Below are 23332 nucleotides of genomic sequence, written 5' to 3'. Positions count from 1 at the left end.
TGGGATGGGATGGGCTGGGACGGTCAGTACGGGATGGGATAGTACACCACCACATACATCACCGGAGGAAGTGACGCAAGGCAAATCAGACCGAGCGATAATTAACTACGCTGTGTACGAAGCATGATCGCCGGCCCCGACTCGAATCGAAGCGCGCTGACGGTTGGATAACTCCCCAATGGCCATTTGCTGATACATGCTGTACACTATTCGAGGTACCTAGCCCTCTGTGCCCTTGTCAGCTATTGTCCAAGTACCGTGTAAGTGGAATAGGCCACATGCCCCGGTGACTAGGATACATAAGAATGAACCCGAATCAGGTAACTTGACGGGGACGGCACGGCGTCAGGCGAGGAGATGCGACATCCTAACCAAGGGGGGATGCTCGTGTGTTGAAGAGTCCGCGGAAGAAGACGAACGTCTAATCATCAACTAACGCAGGTTTCTTATCAGCAGGCGTCATATTCTTTGCGGCCGTGAACTCGACGTCGACCATCCGACTGATGCTATTGGGGCGATAAGGGCACAAAGGCAAGGGGGACGAAGGGGGAATTCCCAGCGCGGAGATGCGTCAATCGCCAGGCGTTTCCTACATATGTATCGGCTGCCCTTTCAAGTCCCGATTGGCCAGATAAGGACGATTGCACTTGGATCCACGCCCCTGGGCCCGAGAATGGCCCGTGGGAGGGTTCCGGAACGGGTCCTCACGTCCTGCAGAACCGGGAACCATGCCCGGCTTTTGCTGTTTCGGCCTTCTTGCGACTTTTTGTTAGCCCCCAAGGTATGCAAATGTGGAAGCCCAAGTCGCACATCATCGTCTTCCCTCATCCCGTCTGACGCCCGTTTTGTGTGCCAAGAGATGGGGGTTGATGGTTGAGTATCTTCCAATGTATTTCACGGGTGCCAGTAGCTTTCTTTGCGACGGCCAGCAAGAAACCGAACGCAATGGCAATTGCAATTCTATCAGACTAAAAAGTAAACACTGGCGTGTGAATGCGGGCGTTGCCTCTATCAATGACACTCGGTATTACTTCTCCTGGGAATCGCCCGCCAAACATTGAAAGGCGGGTGTTGGGCCGGATCATGAGGCGTCTTTTCCTTTCGGATGATTCTGTCGACAACCTAGCACGTCACACAACGTGAGAGCTAACACAACGGGATGCGGAGAATAAACCTAGTCCTCGTGGCATCCACAGTCTCCAGCCGTAGTCCACGAATGCTGCGGTGTCGATGTGGCGCCAGAGGCTTGGGCAATAACATCTGGGTCATACCATGGTAATCTCATGAAGCCTTGCTATCCGATGCGTGATCTTGAGACCCATGTCTCAGGTACCATGTGATTAAGATGAGCTCGTGGAGTTCGTCGGAGATGCAGACCTAAGCAGCCAAATCGGGCTGCAAGACAGCGGAACTTCTCAGGCATGTGCCTTGCATCGCCCGGTATTCACAGGCTGCATGGTGATGCGGTTGGTGGGCTGGGCTTTGGATTGGCGAGTTTGTTTTCAAGATCAGTCTGCCATTGGACAATTGACCGATATTTTGTCAGTTTTAAGGTTGGCCTGTCAAGCATGATCTTGTCCTCTCATTTCCTCTAGGCCTTGGTTTGATATACGTCGACAGCTTCTGCTGTTCCGCCACATTTAGTCCTTATGCAGAGAATCAACATTGAGCTGTCACGAGTCTCTGGCCCCCAATGACACAATATATCAAAGGTAGAGTGGGGAGATGTGAGGTGAGGGCAAGGAGCTGGTGTTGGTCGAGATCAAGCCACAATGGCGGAATTGCCATACGCTTGGCAGTGGCTTCTGGGAAGCTCCTCCCAAGCCTCGACTCACTTCAGCTTACTTGTTCCGACAGCCTATCGCCCTCTGCCGCCAAAGACGCCGAGGCGGAGAGTGCCAAAGCGCATGGACGTGGAAGCTGTCGCGTTCGGCCTCTTTGGCCGGGCACAGCTGTAGGACCGCCTGGTCCTGTTGAATGTGTCGTCGGTAAGGAGCCCCAAGAAGGTCCTTGTCCCCTCGTGCTCCACTTGTTCGCTTCATTGTAAATCCCTCCGAAGACAATTCTCCGACAAGCGCAGTCGTTCAACCAAGACACTGGGCCATGACGCTCACCGCCCGGGGCGCTAAAACAACCGTGAAGTGCCCTGCGCGAATCGGAAAGCTACAGGCCTATAGCAGGGACTATGCGCTGACAGACCGGTTCCTTTACCCAAGGTTCTGAGTTAGCTCTAGAGGAAATTCTCACTGAAAGCTTGCCTGCCTTATGCTGTGAGTAAGGCACCTACCTCGATTGAGCATCAAGGTACCAGCCTACCTTACTGTACCTGTACCTACGCAGTAGCGCTTTACCTCGTACCTTCTTTGTGCGCCTGAAAGTCCAACAAGGCTCCCTGTGGTGTGGGGAACGCCCGGTCTCTAGGAATTCAAGGTCGCTACCAAACGCCCGCTAAACACATCCGCCTCCGCCTCTGAATTTCTGCAGATCGGCTACAGGCAACGGCTCATCACCTTCAAGTCAGGTCCAGAATTCTCTCAGCACCGCCGAACTTGAACGGCACCGAATCCCACGATCCGACAAGACCTCCTGCGCTTTCAGGCCCGGCCTGCTGCTGCAAACGACCTTACCGATGCCGGCCCATGTTGACGCGCAGAGTCACATTCGTTTACAACACTCGATCCCATAGCATCAGCCTCCAACATCTTCGCTGCGATCCTGCCTTATGTAGCCCTCATCCGCATCCGACCTCCCCACACACAACAAAACATTTACACGATCCGCCATGGATCGTGCAAGGAAGCGTTAGTCCTCTCTGCCCGCCGCTTCATCCCTCATCTCTTTGCAATCCGCTGACATCGCCGTCTAGGCGAATTGCGCTCCCTGAACACTCGCGCCTGGGATGGCGACCAAGGTTCGTACACCATGTCCAAACCCCACCATGCTGAGCGCCCCTCCTCTGACTGCTCCTTACCTACGCAGATGTGTTCGCCGTCAGCAAGTCGCTCGACTCGTCCTTGAAGAAGAACACTGCTTTCATCAAGCGCCTTCGAACTGCCATCTCTGCAGCTACCCTCAATACCTTCCTCCAAGAGATCCGCGCCCTCAGCCTGCACAAGTACCTCTCCGAGATTATCTCCGCTTGCTACGAAGGCCTCTGTAGGCTCAAGTCCCCCGGCGAGATCGAGGCCGGCGTCGAAATTGTCAGCGCTCTGCACCAGCGCTTCGGCCCTAGCGAGTTCACCGAGTACCTAGGATGGCTGCTTGGCAAGGGAATGGCAACGCCTGACAAGAGCTTGCTCAAGTCACTGGCTCCCGAGGTCCGCGAGAAGGAGGAGAAAGAGCGCTTGACGCGCCAGCGAGTGCTCTTGCGCGTCGTTACCGAACTCTGGCTGGTCGATGTTCTGCGAACCCTCGATGACGTTACACGACCCGATGATGCCACCAAGGGTGCCACAGGCAAGGTTGCCGAGTTGAAGCCCAGGGCTCAAGTGAATAAAAGCGGCGCGGCTGAGCCCTTTCCCCTTGAGGTGCTGAAGGATCTGTTGGGTCATGACAGGGAGCATGTTAACCTACCGCTACTCGTCATCTTTGTCAAGGCTTTCAGCTGGGATATTCTGGGCGTCAAGTCCTCGGCAGGCGAAGGACGCAAAACGGTAGAGGAGGATGGCGCAACCAAGACGACCAACGGGACTACGCAGGGCGACGGCAGCGGCGAAGACCATGCTGGCGATGCCGACGACCAACCGTTCACGCCTCCCGAGCTCCAGGAAAAGTTCAAGACCATTCTCAAGAAATACTTTGAGGACGTCAAGAGCCACGTTGTCCGGGACCAGAAATCCATTCACTCCCAAGCTCGACGGAACGCTGAGGCTTACGTGAAGTCCGGCGAAGTCTTCGAGGACCGGCAAGCAAACTTTGAGAAACAGCTGAAGGCTCAGGAGAGGCTTGTAGCAAATGCCCAGGCCATCGCGGATGCTATTGGCGCCGATATGCCCGACCTCAAGGACAACGACGACTCGCTAGCAAACACCAACGGTTCCATCGGCTTGGTCAAGGCTGGCGATTATCTGCGAGGCCTCGGAGACGGTGCTGGAATCTGGGAAGATGAAGACGAGCGACGTTTCTACGAAAACCTGGTCGATTTGAAGGGCAAGGTTCCGGGGATCCTTCTCGACGACGGCAAGAAGAAGAAACCGGACAACGAAGAGCAAGTCGGCAAGAAGATTGACCCGGCAGATGCCCCGGACGCACCAAAGGCCCCCGATGCAGGCGAAGACCAATCCACTTCCATTGCCAACAAGACGATTGGTGCGCAGGTTGATGCCGTGTTGGCCCGACTGCCAGATCTTACCAACAAGGATGTTATCGACCAAGCCGCCATCGACTTCTGCTACTTGAACTCAAAGGCCTCCCGTAACAGATTGGTCAAAGCTCTGACTGAGGTCCCTAAAGGCCGAGGCGACCTTCTGCCTTCATGGTCGAGACTTGCCGCAACTTTGGGCAGATACATGCCAGACATTCCGAAGGGTCTCGTTGAGTATCTGGATGCCGAGTTCCGTAGTCTTCAGAGACGAAAGGACAAGGATTTTCTCGGCCAAGTTCGGTTGAGCAACATCCGGTACCTTGCCGAGTTGACCAAGTTTGGTATAGTGCCGGAGCATGTTGTGTTCCATTGCCTCAAGGTCAGCCTTGATGATTTTTCAAGAATGAACATTGAAATCATTTGCAACCTCCTAGAGAATTGCGGACGCTACCTTCTACGGAATCCGGAGACTTCGCCGCGCATGGCAACCTTTCTCGAGACGTTACAGCGCAAGAAGTCTGTCCAGCACATTGGGCAGGCTGAGCGCATGCTCATCGAGAATGCTGTTTACTACGTCGACCCTCCCGATCGGCCCGCCATTCAGCAAAAGGAGCGAACACCCATGGAGCTATTCATCCGCAAGTTGATCTACATGGACATGACTAAGCGTAACTACAGTAAGATCTTGAAGCAAATTCGCAGACTTCATTGGGAAGAGGCCGAGGTAAGCCAAGGCATCAAGAACTGATACGTTTCCCATGTACTAACCCATTACCAAAAGGTCGTCGGTATCCTTGAGAAGGTGTTCTCCAAGCCTGGCAAGGTCAAATATGGCAACATTCACCTCCTTGCTATTCTCCTTAGCGCGCTTTATCGGTACCACCCAGCTTTTGTTGTCAGAGTCATCGACAATGTCATGGAATCGATTTGCTTCGGCCTGGAGCAGAACGACTTCAAGTTCTATCAACGACGGATTTCCGAAGTTAAGTACATTGGTGAGCTTTACAACTATAGGATGGTTGAACATCCAGTCATTTTCGACACCATGTACAAAATCATGACATTCGGTCATGGTGGCCCTCCCATTCCTGGTCGACTGAACCACTTCGATCTGCCAGACGACTTTTTCCGGATTCGCCTGATTGCAACTATCCTGGAGACATGCGGCATGTACTTTGCCAAAGGTGCAGCAGGCAAAAAACTAGACTACTTTTTGTCTTTCTTCCAGGTTCGTCCAATGCTAAGCTTTGCTATAAACTCTAACTAACACAGCGCAGTACTACATTTACACCAAACAGTCATTGCCCATGGATATCGAGTTCATTGTTCAAGACACCTTTGCCCTCACGCGACCCCAGTGGAAGCTGGCATCCAACTTGGAAGAGGCTTCAAAGGCATTCCAACTTGCCATAGCCCAGGATCAGAAGGTTTCGGGAGCCGACAAGGCCCTTGAGGCAGATGACGCATCGATTGGCTCTTCTTCGGATGACGAGGATGGAGATGAACATCTTCCTGAAGCTGAGGCTGATGAAGAGGAAACGGATTCTGAAGATGAAGGCGTCGACGTACGAGACACTATACTCATCTAGCTGTTACTGACCTAGACCGTGACTAACACGTTGCACAGGACCAAGACATTGACATGTCGCATGCAGAATCTGAAAGCGAAGACGAAGCCATCGTCGTCACTCGTCAACAGGAGCAAATCGACCCGGAGGCCGAGGCTGAATTCGAACGTGAGTATGCTAAGATGATGGCCGAGAGTCTAGAGTCGCGCAAATTCGAGCGCAAGCCTCTCTTTGATGTGCCGCTTCCCGTGCGGGGCAAGTCCAAGGAGACGGCAACAGGATCCGAGCCTGTAGAAACCGGAGCTCCCGCTCCTAGCAGCACGATGGCCTTCTCTCTCTTGACGAAGAAGGGCAACCGTCAACAGGTTCGTGCAGCGTTGGTATCCTGATCGACTTATGGCCTTTCTGACACTTGCACCAGACCCGAACTGTGGAGCTTCCTTCAGACTCGACATTCGCCGTAGCAATGAAGACCCAGCAACAGGCTGAGAGAGAGGAACAACAGCGCATCAAGAATCTTGTCTTGAACTACGATCTTCGCGAGAACGAGGATCCCGATGGTAATGACCACCTGGTGCCGCCGCCACATTCCAACCCAAATATTCACAAGACCAAAGCAGGCCATGACAAGCCGACGTCTTACCACCACAACCGATCGGATCGCGGCAAAGACCGTGGCGGACAGCGAGTCCGCAAGCTTCAGCTAAGTGATGTTGATTGGTACGAATCATCAACCAAGCGTGGATCATGCTTTATGCGGACGACTAGACCTTCTTCCAGCTCGGAGGGCGGATCCTGGCAACGATGAGGGGTAGTCGATGACTTCTCCAACACATCATCACGGCAATGTCTACAAGCGTTGCATGCCTGGCTATGGGTTCTGCATCCAAGCTGAAAGCTCGGAACAGCCTCGCGGAGTCCGCAAATACCAGTAGAGTTTGCTAACGATAGGGAATTCTCTGACTATAGGACGTGAAGAAAGCAAACCACACAGAACTAGGTTCTATGCAAAACACATCATCACAGTCTAACAGACGCAGCCGACGCAGATCGCCGGGACGCTGCAGCGGCCAAACTTTTCAAAACGAAGGATGACTCGCAAGGCTGACCAAGGCACAACAAGGATGCCGGGCGCAAGAGGCAGTCGAGAAGACCATGGTTATCGAGGATTTTCGAGGGCTCCACCCACCTGATAACGCAGACCAAAATGCCGAACATGCAAGGTCTGGCCCCAAGACCTATGGCAGACTGACAAGCAAATGCTCCATAAGCAGCAGTTAGGCAGTGGAGGGCAACCGGTTTTTGTGACGATAGTCAACTACAGACCCAACTTGAGATTCGTTCGGTGTGTTGACTGGCTACGAGGGGCCGAGGAGATGACTAGGTGTGAAGATGGGGGCAAGGCAGATCTTCAGTATCCTTCACGAGCATGTGGCATGGCGTTTTCAGGAACTGATGCTGTTATTACCAGAGCCAGAGACACTTGGGCACTCGCTTCTGCCTCTGATTATGGAGGAGTATCACATCATTCGTGAACCACCACATTCGTTTAGTAGGGGGAGAGAGAGGCGATGCTTTTCGAGATAGTAGGAAATACATAAAAACGCATACGCGAGACGTGTCGTGCTAGACTTGTCTGCCAGACCGGATGCTTCCTACGCGGCCTGGGCGACGGCGGCGGCCAGCGAGGAAACGACTGGTGTGATTGTGATGGCCCCAATGGCTGCTGCGGCCGAGTGGGTAATATTCTGGTCTTGTACTAGACTGGCAGATGTGGTGTGCTAGGTAGCGAATGGACTTGGGCAACGTCCAGACACGCCGGTTGCGGGTGTGGCTTGCAACAGATCAAGAGCGCGGGTGGTGGGTGGAGTGGAGTATCTCGAAAGACGCTGCGAATTAGATCGGATGTGAGGCGATGGTGCTTCTTGGCAGGCAATGGAGGAAATACGAAGTGCATATGTTTCAGTTGGAGCAGACAATAGCAGTTACTGGGGAGGGCGCCATCGTTCGTTTCATCCGGGGAACAGGTGCCTGGTGTTGAGTAGCAGACGTGGCAAATGCCGGATCTCGAGGAACTCACTCTCGTTCTGATTTAGTCGAGGACACCTGATGTCCTGACAACGAGTTGCGTTGTTGATTTTGCCATCGTTGCAGTGCAGCGTGACTAACGTCTAGGTACATATATATCCGGTGGACGCAAGACTGATACTGCAAGCAAAGCGGAAGCGCGTCCGGCGCGGTCCATGCACGTACAAAGTATAAGCCTCGAACCTTGGCGGTTGTAACAGACGAACAGAGCCCATCTCTTGAGATCGATGCAGACAAAATGACACGGCTGGGCCCATCTTTTCTTGGCTGGTCCTAGGCTCGTTTGCTCGAGGCCGTCCTGATTCGTCCAATGATGTAGGGCCCTGGCGGCACCTGCTGGCTTACCAAAGTAGCTAGTTACCTTGAATGGGAAACTGCCGCAAACGGACAGAATAATGGTAAGAATATACGGGAGCATGGGAAGCTTGGCGGACATGGCCGGACGTTTGTTCCCTCAACGCCAAGAAAAAACGATAGCATGATGGACCCAACGCGCCGTCAGTGGATGCAGGCGTATAAGAGTGGTCACTAGCCACACAAGTGAAACTCGAGTCGGCAGTGGCGGGCGATCACGATGGCGAAATGAGGCCGCAAACGACCACTACGGTTATGATACCGAGGAGCCCAACTGTAGGTGGGAGCAAGAGCTGGGAGAATGGTGGGAGACCCATCTCCTAATGTCCTGAAATCTCACATTCCGGCTGGCCCTGGGTTGCTCGGACGTTCACAGACATCATGGGACGGACGGGTGTGGTACCAGTCACCATTTCAGGTTCTGTGCCAACCATGTCGGAATTGAGGATAGCCTGAAGGACGAAGGGGGGTCAGAAAGAGGATTTGAAGCGGATGCAACAACGTGAGCAATGTGATGTCTTGTCGCAGATGTGATCGGGAGGAAATTCCATGGCTGTAAGGTTACTGTGTTGGAGTGACTGGGAAGATTGGATATGTAGAGGTTCGGATGCGTTTGCTGTCGTCAGTTTTGGCCTGGGACTGATCGCGGCATGGTCTAGGATTCCCTACATCCACGACGCTCGAGCCTAAACCAACGAAGTGAGCTTATGGAGGTGAGGGAAGGCGAAATGGAAGGTGAGGTGGATGATTCCAGAGAGGATTCCCCACACAGCCAGGATCCTCTTCTGCGAGATCAACTACCCCTGGACTAAATCGTCCTAGTGCCGCCAAGGAGAGGGAAGGATCCATTATCGGAAAACAATCACGCCAATCACAACTCCTTCTAGGTGCAAGTGGGACACTCTCCAGATGTTTCCTCCATCCCGTCTGAAAGCACATCAACCCTAGGTTGGACGGCAACGTCCTTCTGCATTCTCGCATACAACCAGGCACCAGAGCTCGACGTTCACTCACTCATTCGGATGAGGCCATATTCAGGCAGACAAAGAGAGGGAAAATGTGATGGCCATGCTCTTTGACGGGGGCGGACGAGACGCAAGACCGCGATGATTCCTATGGCAACCGCGCGGATACTGGATTTCACGTTTGACAGGAGACAGCACAGCTTAGAGTTAGTCAGTGACACTTCACCACCGAGCTGGTTGGGTACACGATCAGGCGCTTGCAGTTTGGGAATGTTCATCCTAGGAACAATTATACAGCCGCCCCTACCGTCCGATCCCTCTTGCTGGGCTGTCGATCCGCCCAACGACTCCTTCTGATCCCTGGGGCTTCATTGTCTTGACCGTCTTCGCTCTAGTCCGCGACATCAATGTACGGAAAGGGGTGAGGCAGCTTAGCTAAGCTGAGGCACCGTGGCTCACCTCCCGTCCTTCGTTGCAATTCCTCGTCTACTTTCCACATCCCGCATCGCTTGGATACCTTTGGCCTTGTTCGACCTCCCGCGCACGTCGCATTCTCTCGCGTCCTGCTCGGACCTTGACGACGGTGGATGCTACTAGGCCTAGCCCGAGCAGGCATTCAAAACTCGGGTTCGACAGGTGTGCTGAAGAAGCTCTTGGCCTGGGCTGGGCTGTGCATTCCGCAGACTAGGACTAGAGTCAACTCTCGCTCAGAGGTGCTCTTGGCAATGAGTGAGGACATTGCTTGAGGCAGTCCGCCGTTACCATCGCAAGCGCCCCTCTTGTCGTCAGTGACTGCAACGCAAGGCGAGATAGGTAACATGGCAACAAGGGTAGGGTACACGAAGACGGGGCCCGGAAGTAGCCATGATGCGCAATTTGTCAACCAGTGTTCGGCTGCGTGGGATCTCCAAGACACGAGGCAACCAGGCCCAGAGGACCTAAAATGACACACCTCATGTATTCTAGCTGTCGCCCCGAGAAGGAGAAAGAGGCAGCATACCGCATTTTTGGACGAGGCTGTCGCCACGACGGCAGCCCGCTTCGTCATTGTTGCCGCACAGAAGAAGCCGGAGGCGTCCAGTAGGTTACCGAAACACGTCTCCGGTACCCCAGAGGCATGGCGGTTATGCTTCTAACCGGCCGGCTGCAATTCCAAGAGCTAGCCTATGCGCGAAAATTGAGTGTGAGGCCGGGTGGCCATCTGCACCAAATCGCCCACACACACACACCCTGACCCGACATCGGTGTCTATCCAACGACCAGCCTGCCCTACCTAACCTGACCCGTGCATATCGGGCGTCCCCGAGAGTTGCTTGTCTGCTTGCTTGTCGCTTGTTTGCTTGCTCCTCCTGGGCGGGCAACCTAGCCATCCCACCCAACAACTAGACTAAGGACCTTGAGCCATCCGTCCTGACCAAGTCAGTCTGTGATATACCGGATTTGTCCAAGCCGGGCGCGGTCCTATCGAGTCTCGAACCCCGTTCGCGCCTCCTCCGTCTTTGGTCTCTTTTCCCTTTCCGTCGCTCCACACGTCAGGCCCAGTGCTTTTATAAACGAGTACAAGCCGGCCAGCAGTTCACCTCTTCTATTTGCCTCCCAGCGCCTCTTTTAGTCTTCATTGCTCCTCATACCTTCTTTGTCCTTTCTGCTGATCCTCATCCATGATGCATTTGTTGATCTCATAAAAGCCCATCTGACCCCAAGCTATCACGACCAATCTGTTGGGGCTTGAGTGGCCCAGGTAAGAGGACGTGTTAGTGTTAGAAGGCGAGTCGCCTCCCCTTTTAGTTTTCCAGCGACACTTCATACTAACTTCACCTTTAAGAAAAAGGTAGAGGTTTCCACCTTCGCGACCGACATAGTGGCACCCATCCACCAAGAATACCTCACCCGACCATTCCTTCCGGACGTTTTTGTTCTGTTTGTACAGTACGCCTCGAGCAACGTTTTCAGCCCGACCTACCCGTGCCACCAGGCTCGAGGGAACCGGTATTAAAGATAGTACGCGCCGAGCAAGCGAGCTGCACTCATCCGACGACACCACGTCCATCCTGCAGCATTCCGCCTCTTTCACCGCGAATTCGATTTTCTTGGGTGACTGAGGGGTAACTTTTCATTCGGCTTCTTGCCCTCCTTGGGTTTTCACTTGAGCTTCAAAGCTCGTCGACTTGCCCACCATACCCAAAGAGACTACCCAAATAACTCTTCAAGATGGCGGAAGTGGACGAGAACTACTGGCCGACGAAGGACGTGAGTTTCCTTTTTAAAGCATGACATTTGCTTCTTTCGCTGACTTGCTCAGATCGTCTACACGGCCATTGTGGGCTTGGTGATGTTGGCGGCCATTCTTGAATGGTTCCTATGGGTCGCCGCGTTTCTATATTGCCTCTGGAAGGTCTTCATCAAGGCTGAACATTGGTCCATTCGAGTTCTGGCGGTGGTTGTTGGCGTTATATTCACATGCTTCAGGTGAGTGGCCTCGTATGATACTCTCAGGAAGTGTTCAAAGCTGACATCCAACAGAGCCATTTTCCTTCCGATTATGATCGTCACACTGCCGCTGCCCAGTGCCGTCGTCAAGTACTGGCCAGAGAACATGGTTGACGTCCTGCAGTGGTTCGCCTTTTGGAGTTTTGCTGGTCTGCTGACCATTCCCTGGCTGTTCTGTGTCTACCAGCTGGTTACCAACCAGCTTGGCAGAAAGAAGAGAATCAAGCAGGTACTCGACGAGGTTTCGGCTCCCAAGGTCGTCATTGTCATGCCGGTCTACAAGGAAGACCCTGACGTACTCGTCGTTGCCATCAATTCGGTCGTAGACTGCGACTACCCGCCGTCGTGCATTCACGTCTTCCTGTCCTTTGACGGTGACCAGGAGGACGAACTCTACTTGAACACCCTAGACAAATTGGGGGTTCCATTGACTCTCGAAACGTACCCTAAGAGTATCGACGTTACTTACAAGTCCGCCCGTATCACTGTCTCCCGTTTCCCGCATGGTGGAAAGCGCCATTGCCAGAAGGCTACCTTCAAACTCATCGACAAGGTGTACGAGCATTACCTCAAGAGAAACGACAACCTCTTCATCCTTTTCATCGACTCCGATTGTATCCTCGACCCTACCTGCTTGCAGAACTTTGTCTACGATATGGAGTTGAGTCCCGGCAACAACAGGGACATGCTGGCCATGACTGGTGTCATTACATCTACGACCAAGAAGCACAGCTTGATCACATTGCTCCAAGATATGGAATATATTCACGGTCAACTCTTCGAGCGTACCGTCGAGTCGGGATGCGGTGCTGTTACCTGCCTTCCTGGTGCTCTGACAATGCTTCGATTCTCCGCGTTTCGCCGCATGGCCAAATACTACTTCGCCGACAAAGCTGAGCAATGCGAGGATCTCTTCGATTTTGCCAAGTGCCATCTTGGAGAGGACCGTTGGCTTACCCATTTGTTCATGATCGGAGCCAAGAAGCGTTACCAGATCCAGATGTGCACGTCAGCTTTCTGCAAGACCGAGGCCGTACAGACTATGAAATCACTCATCAAGCAGCGCCGACGTTGGTTCCTGGGTTTCCTCTCCAACGAAGTGTGCATGCTTACTGATTGGCGTCTTTGGAAGCGTTACCCCATCTTGGTCCTTGTCCGGTTTATGCAAAACACCATTCGTACAACGGCCCTGCTGTTCTTCATCATGGTGCTCGCCATCATCACCACATCCAAAAAAGTCGAGAACTTGCCAGTCGGTTTCATCGCCATCTCACTTGGGCTCAACTGGCTCATGATGCTGTATTTCGGTGCCAAGCTCAGGCGATTCAAGATCTGGCTCTATCCTGTCATGTTCATCTTGAACCCGTTCTTCAACTGGTTTTACATGGTGTATGGTATCTTCACTGCCGGACAAAGAACTTGGGGAGGACCCAGAGCCGACGCCGCTACTGCTGATACCTCCACTACTGCCCAGCAAGCCATCGAGCAAGCCGAGGAGGCCGGAGACGATCTCAACGTCGTGCCCGAAACCTTTATTCCTGCCGCCGAAGCTAGGAAGGAGAGCATTGCCGGCGGCAAGGGCCACATCATCATGGGTCATCCGGGTCGCAAGCACAGTGTGGTCCAGCCGCCGCCCAACATCGAGGGACGTTTTGCCGCCAGAAAGAAGAGTGAGAATGGTTTCTACGTCAACCCTGATGACTCCCAAGTTACTGTCAACCGGTCTGGTCCTAGCGGATTTGGACCTGCGTGGGCCTTGCAGTCACGCGATTCGTTCGATAGTATGGTATCGGCGCAGACTGCTGGTAACTCTGTCTACATGCCTCGCCGCGTGGAAAGTATCATGGGAGATGAGGATAGGAAGAAGTACGAGCTCGCCCAACAGAGCCAGTTCAACCAGTTTCTGTCCAACTCGAAGCGCTTTGGGGCACAGACGACGTCGACCGGCCAAGTGTACGAGTACTCAGACGCTGAGATGAAGCAAGCGGGATTTCAAGACGCACCCGATCCAATGGAAGGCGGTCAGGAGTACACGGACAACGTGAGGATGGGCAACGTTGACAACCGCCTCTCTCGACCCAAGTCCGGAGAAGGCTTGTCATCGAGACAAGGAACAACGACGACGACCACCACCACCGCCACCTCCACGCACTCAATGTCTACAACTCATTCAGCACGTGGTGGCCGTAGTCCACTTGCACGAGCCAGCCTTGTCCGTACCATCCAGCTTGAAGATGTCCCATCCGAAGGTGAGAGCTCGAACAGCGGCAAGAACAGCCGCGACCATTCGCCCAGGGGCAAACCATAGAGCGGTGAAGGATGGAGCAAAGGAAGACAAGTCGTGCTGCAGAATGGATATATGCATAAATACTGGCGTTAGAAGGGCCTGTAGTGATGGGATTGCAGGTAGAGATGTGTTGACAGCATCTTTGTTTTCGTTTTTTCCCCTCCTTCCTTTTGTATAATCAAATCGGTTCACCCAGAGGTCAACAGTGTAGGAAAAACTGAAAATGAGAGAATCTGGCCGTGTGAACGTCGTTGGAAACGGGGGACACCCATGGCTGAATAGCTGTTGGCAAGAGTTACCTAATACAATACCGCTTCGAGACAGGCATAGTCTTGGAAACCGGTGACAATGAGTAATGATGGTGACATGGCACCGGAAATATGACGGTGGCCGGCTACAAGCAAGCTAGCAAGTTGAAATGGAGACTCCAACGCCGTGACACCATCAGCCCAGGAACAGGCCTCGAAGAAGGCAGCTCGGGTGAGTCGCCAGATTCTGAAGAGATGACAGCGGTGCATAAGCGCCAGGTATCGAATGTCGAACCCGTGCCATGGGATTGGCCTTCGTGAGGTAGTAACTTAGGTAAAGATGGAGAGTCTGGGGGATGCTTGTGGTAATAACCGTGGCACAGAGCAGACATTACCCAATGGTGGGGTATCGCCAAGATTAGATTAGATAAGTGCAGGTGGGATGGACTGATCGGGATGCTGTACTCTGGCGAGACTTGGGTGTATTCGCTGCGTAGGTATTTCGGTGTGTATAACGAAAAGCAAAGAGGCTGGTGGTCGGCAGTCAGGCGGTAATTGTCCATGGTAGTAGAGCAGGACGCGTTGATCCGGAGCATTTCGGCCGAAACTCAATCGTCCCTGACGTTGACAGATTCGGGGCATCCCTGAAGGTGCGACATGTGGTCGCTTGTGCTGGACTTCGTGCCAAGAGAGACAAAGCCTGACATGTCGGGATTGTTCTCGATTTCAGCGGATGCCATAGGTACATTGGTCGGGTGCATGTTTCCTATGCGAAACGGCGTGTTTGTACTATGGCACCGGATTCGAGCAGGTCAGGTACACCATCCGGATGATGGCAATGTTGTCCCCGTCCGCAGCGTGTCTCCTTGCCTTGATTGTTCGCCTCGTCTGGCCTTACGTAGCAGGCCCCAGAAAGCCCGAGCCAGTTGGGGACAAGGAGCCGTGAGGGGTGGAGGGGGTGGAGGAGCAAAGGAGCAATGGAGGGGCAGGGCTGGAGTACGTGACGAGAGACGGTGGACAGTCCGGACAGGGGCCGCCAGCGGAACGACAGAGAACGAAGGAGAATCTTCTTTCCCATTCGGCCTCCACTACTATTTCAGCGCCCCGACCACGACACCTGTGAGAATTCCGCTGGAGGAGCTGCCTCTTCCCCGCCAAAAAAAAAAGAAAAACACCCCCCCATCCTCCGTCCACTAAAGACGCACTCTACCTTTACTGAGGTCCAAAACGCTATAGGCTCACCATTGGGTATCGTATAGCATAGCTCACAACAACGGCACAAGGCATCAGGTCCAATACACACATAGCACTGCTCGCCTCAAGCACAAAGGTGGCCACTTAGACTTACCGCTCTCTGCCTCGCCTTCCCTACTCCCTGCCTTCCACACAGTGTATCCACCATCCACACCTCCCATTACACACCAGCGCCCAGGCTCAGACTTACGCTAGAGCGAACTGCGCGCACTCGCACTGCAACTTTTTTTTTGCCCACCTCCCACACATCCCACCTTCAGGCTCTCTTGCATATCGACAAACTCTTAAACCTTGCATTTGTCTGCATTCTGCTTTTCCCTCCCCCATCCTATCCAAACGAGACGACCTTTTTTCCTTTTCGACTCGACCGCTTGCAAATACCCTTCCAGCAAGTCGGATAATCAACCCCTACTCGATTCGACTCGACTCGATTCGCATCATCACCTCTCTCCCCCTCTATAGAGCGTTGTTGTGAGCGCAACCCCGCCATCATCAAAAGTCCGCCGAACGACCCTTGTTTACAATCCTCACAGAAAGAACACAACCACCCAACATGAGTGTCGTCGGTATGTTTGCGCATCGTCGCTCCCGTCGCCCGTCGACGTGCCACATGGATAGAATGTTTGCTGACTTGCGCCCTTGCTTTCAGGTGTCGATTTCGGAACCCTCAAGTCGGTCATTGCCGTCGCCAGAAATCGCGGCGTCGATGTGGTGCGTACCCAACATTTGCCCCTCCCCCTCCAAAAATTTCGGCATTATACGACAGAACAATGACGGCTAACATTGGTATTCTAGATCTGTAACGAGGTCTCCAACCGCGCCACGCCGTATGTATTACCCAGATTCCCGCCTGACGTATACACATTCTTTTTTACAGTTGTGCTGACCGCTATTCGTAGGTCTGTGGTCGGCTTTGGTCCCAAGTCGCGATACCTCGGCGAGAGCGCCAAGACGCAAGAAATCTCCAACCTGAAGAACACCGTCAGCTCCATCAAGCGTCTTGCTGGACGCTCCTTCGACGACCCCGATGCCCAGCTCGAGCAGCAGTACATCACTGCTCCCCTCGTCGATGTCAACGGCCAGGTCGGCGTCGAGGTCAACTACCTTGGCAAGAAGGAGAAGTTCACCAACACCCAGCTGATCGCCATGTACCTCAGCAAGCTCAAGCAGACAACGCAAACCGAGATCAAGCTCCCCGTCTCTGATTTGGTCATGAGCGTCCCTGCTTGGTTCACCGACATCCAGCGTCGCGCCATCATCGACGCCGCTGAGATCGCCGGCCTGAAGCTCCTCCGCCTCATGAACGACACTACTGCTGCCGCTCTCGGCTGGGGTATCACCAAGCTCGACCTCCCCGGTCCCGAGGAGAAGCCCCGCCGCGTTGCCTTCATCGACATTGGCCACAGCAACTACACTGCGTCCATCGTCGAGTTCAAGAAGGGCGAGCTCGCCGTCAAGGGCACTGCCTTCGACCGCCACTTTGGTGGCCGTGACTTCGACAAGGCCCTCGTCGAGCACCTCGGCAAGGAGTTCAGCGGCAAGTACAAGATCGACATCCACTCCAACGGCCGCGCCATGGCTCGCACCATTGCCGCCGCCGAGAAGTGCAAGAAGATCCTGTCCGCCAACCAGCAGGCCCCCGTCAACATCGAGTCCATCATGAACGATATCGACGTTTCCGCCATGATCACCCGCCAGGAGTTCGAGGCCATGGTCGAGCCCCTGCTGGCCCGCGTCCACGTGCCTCTTGAGCAGGCTCTGGCCGAGGCCAAGCTGACCAAGGACGACATCGACGTCATCGAGGTGATTGGCGGTGGCAGCCGTGTCCCCGCGCTCAAGGAGAGAATCCAGGCTTTCTTCGGCAAGACCCTGTCCTTCACCCTGAACCAGGACGAGGCCGTTGCCCGCGGTTGCGCCTTCAGCTGCGCCATCCTGTCCCCCGTCTTCAGAGTCCGTGACTTCACTGTCCAGGATATTATGAGCTACCCCATCGAGTTCACCTGGGAGAAGGCCCCCGACATCCCCGACGAGGACACCAGCCTGACTGTCTTCAACCGCGGCAACGTTCTGCCCTCCACCAAGATTCTTACTTTCTACCGCAAGCAGCCCTTCGATCTTGAGGCCCGCTACGCCAAGCCCCAGGACCTTCCTGGCAAGATCAACCCGTGGATCGGCCGCTTCTCTGTCAAGGGTGTCAAGGCCGACGGCAAGGATGACTTCATGATCTGCAAGCTCAAGGCGCGCGTCAACATTCACGGCGTCCTCAACGTCGAGAGCGGCTACTACGTCGAGGACCAGGAGGTCGAGGAGGAGGTAAAGGAGGAGGAGACCGGAGAGAAGAAGGACCCTGATGTGAGTTTTGCGGCGTCTCGTTCCGAGAATTTGTCTTTTACCGAAGTGGGCGATAGCATGGAGTCGCCGCTGAAGCGGCGACGCCACGGTGTCGACCCGAAGACTCGTCCATTTTCATCCTGCGCATATGTCGAGGAGGACGAAGATGAGATCTCGAAGCTAACCTATGCACTCCCAAAGGCCATGGAGACCGACAACAAGGAGGACGCTCCCAAGAAGACCCGTAAGGTTAAGAAGCAGGTCCGCAAGGGCGATCTCCCTATTGTTAGCGGCACCGCGTCCCTGTCCGACACTGCAAGAACCTCCCTCTTTGAGAAGGAGTCTTCCATGGTTATGGAGGATAAGCTTGTCGCCGACACTGAGGAGAAGAAGAACGAGCTCGAGACCTACATCTACGACCTTCGCAACAAGCTCGACGACCAGTACGCCGAGTTCGCCAGTGACGAGGAGAAGACCAAGATCAAGGAGAAGCTTGAGCAGACCGAGGTAAGTTTAATAATGCAATGAGGAGGCCGAAGCTCTGTATGAATAGTTTGCTAATTTCTCAAAACAGGACTGGCTCTACGATGAGGGTGACGACACCACCAAGGCTGTCTACATTGCCAAGATCGACGAGATCCGCGCCATGGCTGGCCCCATTGTCCAGCGCCACTTCGACAAGGTTGAGGAGGAGCGCCGTCTCGTCCAGGAGAGAGTAGACGCCGAGAAGGCTGCCAAGCGTGCCGAAGAGGAGGCCCGCAAGGCCGCTGAGGCGGAGAAGGCTCCCAAGGACGAGGAGATGACTGATGCCGACGGCAACAAGCCCGAGGTTGAGGAGGCTGGCGAGGGCGCGAAATAAGGGCCTCGTCCGACCAGACTGGCGCCTGAACGAGAACGAAAGAAAAAGCGATAAGTAACGAAGACGATAGAATAGACCCTAGTTATGGTTTCTTTCGGGTTGGCATAGGGTTATCAGGCTAGAGCAGCTTCGACGGTTTTATCATGGAATGAGAGAAATGACATGATCTTTGATGATATCCAAGCTGGTCGTCTTTGCATGCACATGACTTTCAACGTGATTCCGTGTCATCCTACCTGTCTTGCTTGAAATGTCACCCAGGGCCGCCCGGGTGGTCAGGATTTGGTGATTCTGCGCTCGTGGAATCCACACGGGAACATGACCAGAGAGCCGACTCTGCCGCAAGACACGCTCGCTCTGACGGGGCGTCTTTGGCCCCTTTGTTCGACTGGGCAACTCAGCAGCAGCATTGAACGGCACAAGGTCGGCCGTTCCCCAAACGTCAAACATCGAATGCACTCATGGATCGTCATCGTGACCGAACCTCGTGCCCAGATGGAATGAATGGTTCATTGACCTGCTTTTATATTTTTTTAACATGGAAACTGTACCACACAATAGTAGATGCTTTTAGGGGAGAGACTTGGGGAGAAGACAAGAAGAAATAAAAAATAGTGAAACGATGCAGGAGATTTGGTGGGGATATGATCATACACAAAACAAAAAAAAACAATGTTCCTTTTTTCTTTGACTCGTCCATCATCAATCCCTTTCCCATGTCACAACCAAGCCCGGGGTTTCCTGTCTTCCTTTCCTTTTTCCCTTGTATCAAGAAACATGGTTCTCCTTCATCACGCAAAACGAAACCACCCTCGCAAATCCTCTATCCGCCATGCGATCTGGACAGACAAAGAGACCACGGCCATCCCCTCCCAGAAAGGAAGAGGCGGAAAGGGGGGGGTTCTGTATTTAGTGGATGTCGAAGAGGGGCTTGAGCTTGATGATGAGCTGCCACTCGTCGTTGCTGACGTCCTTGCGGTAGAACTCCTTGAGCGTGTCGATGGAGGCACGCGAGATCAGACTGTACAGCGTATCCGACTCCTCGAGCTGGCGGCCGTAGGTTGGCTGGTGGCCACCCATCTCGATCTTGACGGCGACCGAAGGCTGGCCCTTTTTGCAGACGGGGACCTGCTTGTGGTCACGCTCGATTGAAGTACTAGTGGTTTGAATGTTAGCTTTCTTTTCCAGATGGTTTGCAAGCAAAGGACGCGGGAAAACCTACACTCTGCCCAGGTTGATGACTTCCTTCAAACCGGTAACGGCGTTATTCTTGACAACAGCAATAGGCGTGTTGATCTTCAGCTGACCCTCAACGACGTCGACACCGACAACGATGGGGTTGGTCTTGTTGAAGACGGCAACGGTGTTGAGCACGCAGGGGAAGACAGCCAGCATCTTGGACTCCTCCTTCTTCTTCTCCAGGAGCTCAGCCATGTGCTTGGTGAAGGCGTCGAAGAGATGGTAGATAATGTCTGCCGTGAAGATCTTGACACCGACGTCGTCGGCGTACTGCTGTGCTTCCTTGTCGACCTTGACATCGAAGCAAAGCATGACGGCAAAATCGGCCGCCTTCTCCAGCATGATACCGGCTTGCATGACGTCGCGCTTGTACACAGGACCGATTCCGACGTTGGCAACAGGAATCTTGCAGTCCTTGAGGAAGTCCAACAGAGCCTCGAGGGAACCGAGAGTGGAAGCCTGCACGCTGACACCACGGCCAGTCTTCTCGACACGGCTGAACAGGGTGGCGAGATCAGACTCGACCTCGTCGATGATGTCGTCCTCGTCATCGTCAGGGCCAACAACCATCATACGAGAACCGGCAATGGCACCCTCAAGACCAGGGGCACTGATCTTGACACCCAAGGCGGCCTTGACCTCCTTGTTGTGTACATACGCCGACTTGAGACGCAGTTCACGCATCGGCGCCGGCGTCAACAAGGCACGGATGTTTGTGCAGATGGCACCTTCCACACCACACAAGACGATCCTGTCACCCTCACGCAGGATACCGTTCGACAAGACAACGTCGACGGTCATGCCGAAACCCTCGATGGCCTTGACCTCGAGAACGGTAGCCTGGACCTCGGAAAGGTACATGAGGGATCCGACCATGCGCTCCTGGGTGAGCTGGATGATGAGCTTCAGCATGTCGGGGATACCCTCACCAGTGTGGGCGGAGGTGGGGATGAGGGAAACGTTCTTCGCCATGGACTTGTTCTCGTAGAAAAGCTCGGCGTTGAAGCCCTGCTCGGCAAAGGCAAGCTTGGTCTGCTCCAGACGGTTCTTGAACTCGTTCTGGACACCTCTGGGCTGCAGGGCCAAACTCTCCTGGAAACCGTTGTTGTCGACCTTCTTCCAGCCGTACAGACGATCGATTTTGTTGAGAGCAACAACGAAGGGAGTCTTCCTCTCACGGAGCATTCTCATCGACTCCAAGGTCTGCGGCTCGAGGCCGTGCATGATATCGACAACAAGAATGGCGATGTTGCAGAGTGACGAACCACGAGAACGCAAGTTGGAGAAAGACTCGTGACCAGGGGTATCGATGACCAACAGACCTGGGACCTTGAACTCAAACGAGCCGTCAGTGTTGACAACGGCCGTCTTCTGCCTGATAGCCTCGACAGGGAAGTAGGTAGCACCAATCTGTTGAGTAATACCACCGGCTTCGCCCTCTTGCACGTTGGTTTGACGGATCTTGTCCAGAAGCTTGGTCTTTCCGGTATCGACGTGGCCCAGAATACAGCAAATGGGCGATCGGAGGTTGTCCTTGGATCTCGCTGCCAGCGCGGCCTGGTGAGCCTTCTCGCGACGCTCTGCGGCCTCCCTCTTGCGTTGAAGCTCGGCTTGGCGAGCCGCCGTCTCCTTCTCATCTTCTTCAGAGTCGTCGGATTCGGAGTCGGATTCGGAGTCGTCCTCCTCGTCCTCGTCCTCATCGCCCTTCCGGGCGGGCTTCTCGGGCTTGCCGTTGGCAGCCTTCTTCTTCTCTTGCTCTTCGTCGCTGTCGGCGTCCCAGCTGTCCTTGACGTCCTCCTCCTCGGAGGCGGCGGCAGCCTCCCAGTCGTCCTCCAGGTCGCTGGCTTCAGCGGCCTTCTTCTTGGCGGCAGCAGCTTCGGCCTCGGCCTTTTCCTTGACTGCCTTCTCCTCCGCCTCCTTGTGGAGACGCTCGGCCTCCTTCCTGGCGCGCTCGGCAGCCTCGGCAAGGGCCTTCTCTTCATCGATCTGCAGACCAGGTGTTTAGTTTGGGGGAACTATGGAAAGACAAACGCATGCGTAGCTCACCTTGTCTTGCGCCTTGCGGCCTCCCTTCTTCTTGTTGTCGTAGACGACCTTCTTCTTCTTGTCGCCATCGGCCTCGTCGGCGGGACCGACCTTGATACCGGCAGCAAGCATCTGCTGGAGCTTACGCTCGTTGCGAGCCTTCTCCTCCTTTTGGGCCTTGGTCAAGAACTTGCCCTCCTTCTTGAGCTGTTCAATCTTCTCCTTCTCCTTCTGCTTCTTCAGAGCCTTGGCCTCCTCTCTGCGCTTGTTCTCCTCTTCCATGGCGCGCTCCTCCTCCTCGATTCTCTTCTTCTCCTCCTCGGCCATGCGAGCCTGCTCTTCTTGCTGGCGGCGGAGCTCCTCCTGCTGCTTCTGGAGTGCAGCAAGGGCAGCAGGAACCTTCTTCTTCTTACCACCCTTCTCCTCAGCGGGTGGGGGAGCGACGGCAGAAGCGGCGGGCGTCGGGGAGTCCTTCTTCTCGGGAGCTGCTTTGGCAGGTTCCGTCTTTGCGGCAGGGGTGGTGCCCTTCTTCTTCGCAGCCTGTGCAAAACAATATTAACAAAGGTTCGCGGTTCCGGAGAGAGACCATATAGACTCACCTGCTCCTTCTTGCGCTGCTTCTCCCTCTCCTTCTTCAACTTCTCCTTCTCGGCCTTGGTCAAGACGCGGCCGGAACCATCCCCCTCATCGTCGGCAGCGGGGGATGCGGCGGCGGCGGCCTGCTTGCCCTTACCACCTTTACCCTTCTTCTCGGGCAGGGCGAACTCGTCCTCCATGGTGGCTTCCTGAGGGGCCTTCTCAGCGAGACTGGGCGAAGGTTCGGGCTCGGGCTCGGGTGCGGCGGGGGGCTCCTCGATGCCCTTCTTCTTTCTCTTCTCTCTGTTCTTGCGCATGGTGGCCATGAGACCGCCGGGGGCTTCATCCTCCTCCTCGGCTGGCTTTTCGGCATCAGCCTCTGGGGTGGCGGCGGCGGGGGCAACGGTCTCGCCAAGCTCATTCTCCCAGTCGTCGTTGGCGCGAGCCTTGTTTCCCTTCTTCTTGGGAGGCATTTTGGCGGTATTCGACGTTCGAGTACTGTGGACGAGTCGAGTAGATTCTTGGCTAAGCAGCTGGGCCCGGTGCAAAAAAGTTGCTGGGTGTGGGCGATATCAAGCAGAGAGTGACGGGTAGAGAACCGATGGAAATTCCCTAGGATGGGTGGGGTCGGGTTTTTGGTGGCTCAAGAAGAGAAGCACAATGAAGGCTTTTCAACGATGTAAGAGATTGGGTGGCGAGAAAACCGAGTCCTGGGTGCAATACTGTCGGGGCCGACACGACATAA

The 23332-nt window shown here is 54.4% G+C and overlaps 5 protein-coding genes across 5 annotated transcripts; 4 read left to right on the top strand and 1 right to left on the bottom strand.

Annotated features, from left to right (window-relative positions):
• Positions 1 to 2782: 2782 nt before the first annotated feature.
• Positions 2783 to 6679, top strand: ColSpa_10381 (regulator of nonsense transcripts UPF3; the record flags this gene model as incomplete). Its single annotated transcript, XM_049276593.1, has 6 exons — positions 2783 to 2801; positions 2980 to 5027; positions 5085 to 5531; positions 5581 to 5868; positions 5931 to 6236; positions 6293 to 6679. 6 exons carry the CDS (start codon positions 2783 to 2785, stop codon positions 6677 to 6679), a joined length of 3495 nt encoding a protein of 1164 aa, XP_049132550.1.
• A 4810-nt stretch (positions 6680 to 11489) lies between these two features.
• On the top strand, positions 11490 to 14076 carry ColSpa_10380 (chitin synthase D; the record flags this gene model as incomplete). The annotated part of the gene is made up of 3 exons (XM_049276592.1): positions 11490 to 11528; positions 11581 to 11747; positions 11802 to 14076. The coding sequence occupies 3 exons, from the start codon at positions 11490 to 11492 to the stop codon at positions 14074 to 14076; spliced, it is 2481 nt and encodes an 826-aa protein (XP_049132549.1).
• A 2034-nt stretch (positions 14077 to 16110) lies between these two features.
• Positions 16111 to 18747, top strand: ColSpa_10379 (heat shock protein hsp88; the record flags this gene model as incomplete). Its single annotated transcript, XM_049276591.1, has 5 exons — positions 16111 to 16123; positions 16207 to 16268; positions 16353 to 16384; positions 16457 to 18395; positions 18463 to 18747. The coding sequence occupies 5 exons, from the start codon at positions 16111 to 16113 to the stop codon at positions 18745 to 18747; spliced, it is 2331 nt and encodes a 776-aa protein (XP_049132548.1).
• A 909-nt stretch (positions 18748 to 19656) lies between these two features.
• On the bottom strand, positions 19657 to 23060 carry ColSpa_10377 (eukaryotic translation initiation factor 5B; the record flags this gene model as incomplete). Its single annotated transcript, XM_049276590.1, has 5 exons — positions 19657 to 19903; positions 19970 to 20091; positions 20458 to 21972; positions 22033 to 22551; positions 22611 to 23060. 5 exons carry the CDS (start codon positions 23058 to 23060, stop codon positions 19657 to 19659), a joined length of 2853 nt encoding a protein of 950 aa, XP_049132547.1.
• Positions 19936 to 23174, top strand: ColSpa_10378 (uncharacterized protein; the record flags this gene model as incomplete). Its single annotated transcript, XM_049276589.1, has 4 exons — positions 19936 to 20085; positions 20491 to 21242; positions 21288 to 22575; positions 22605 to 23174. 4 exons carry the CDS (start codon positions 19936 to 19938, stop codon positions 23172 to 23174), a joined length of 2760 nt encoding a protein of 919 aa, XP_049132546.1.
• Positions 23175 to 23332: the final 158 nt, after the last annotated feature.

The sequence above is a fragment of the Colletotrichum spaethianum genome (assembly GCF_022836535.1).
Source record: "Colletotrichum spaethianum MAFF 239500 DNA, contig35, whole genome shotgun sequence".
Taxonomy (NCBI): Eukaryota; Fungi; Ascomycota; class Sordariomycetes; order Glomerellales; family Glomerellaceae; genus Colletotrichum; species Colletotrichum spaethianum.
This window is presented reverse-complemented; position numbering and strand designations above follow the sequence as displayed.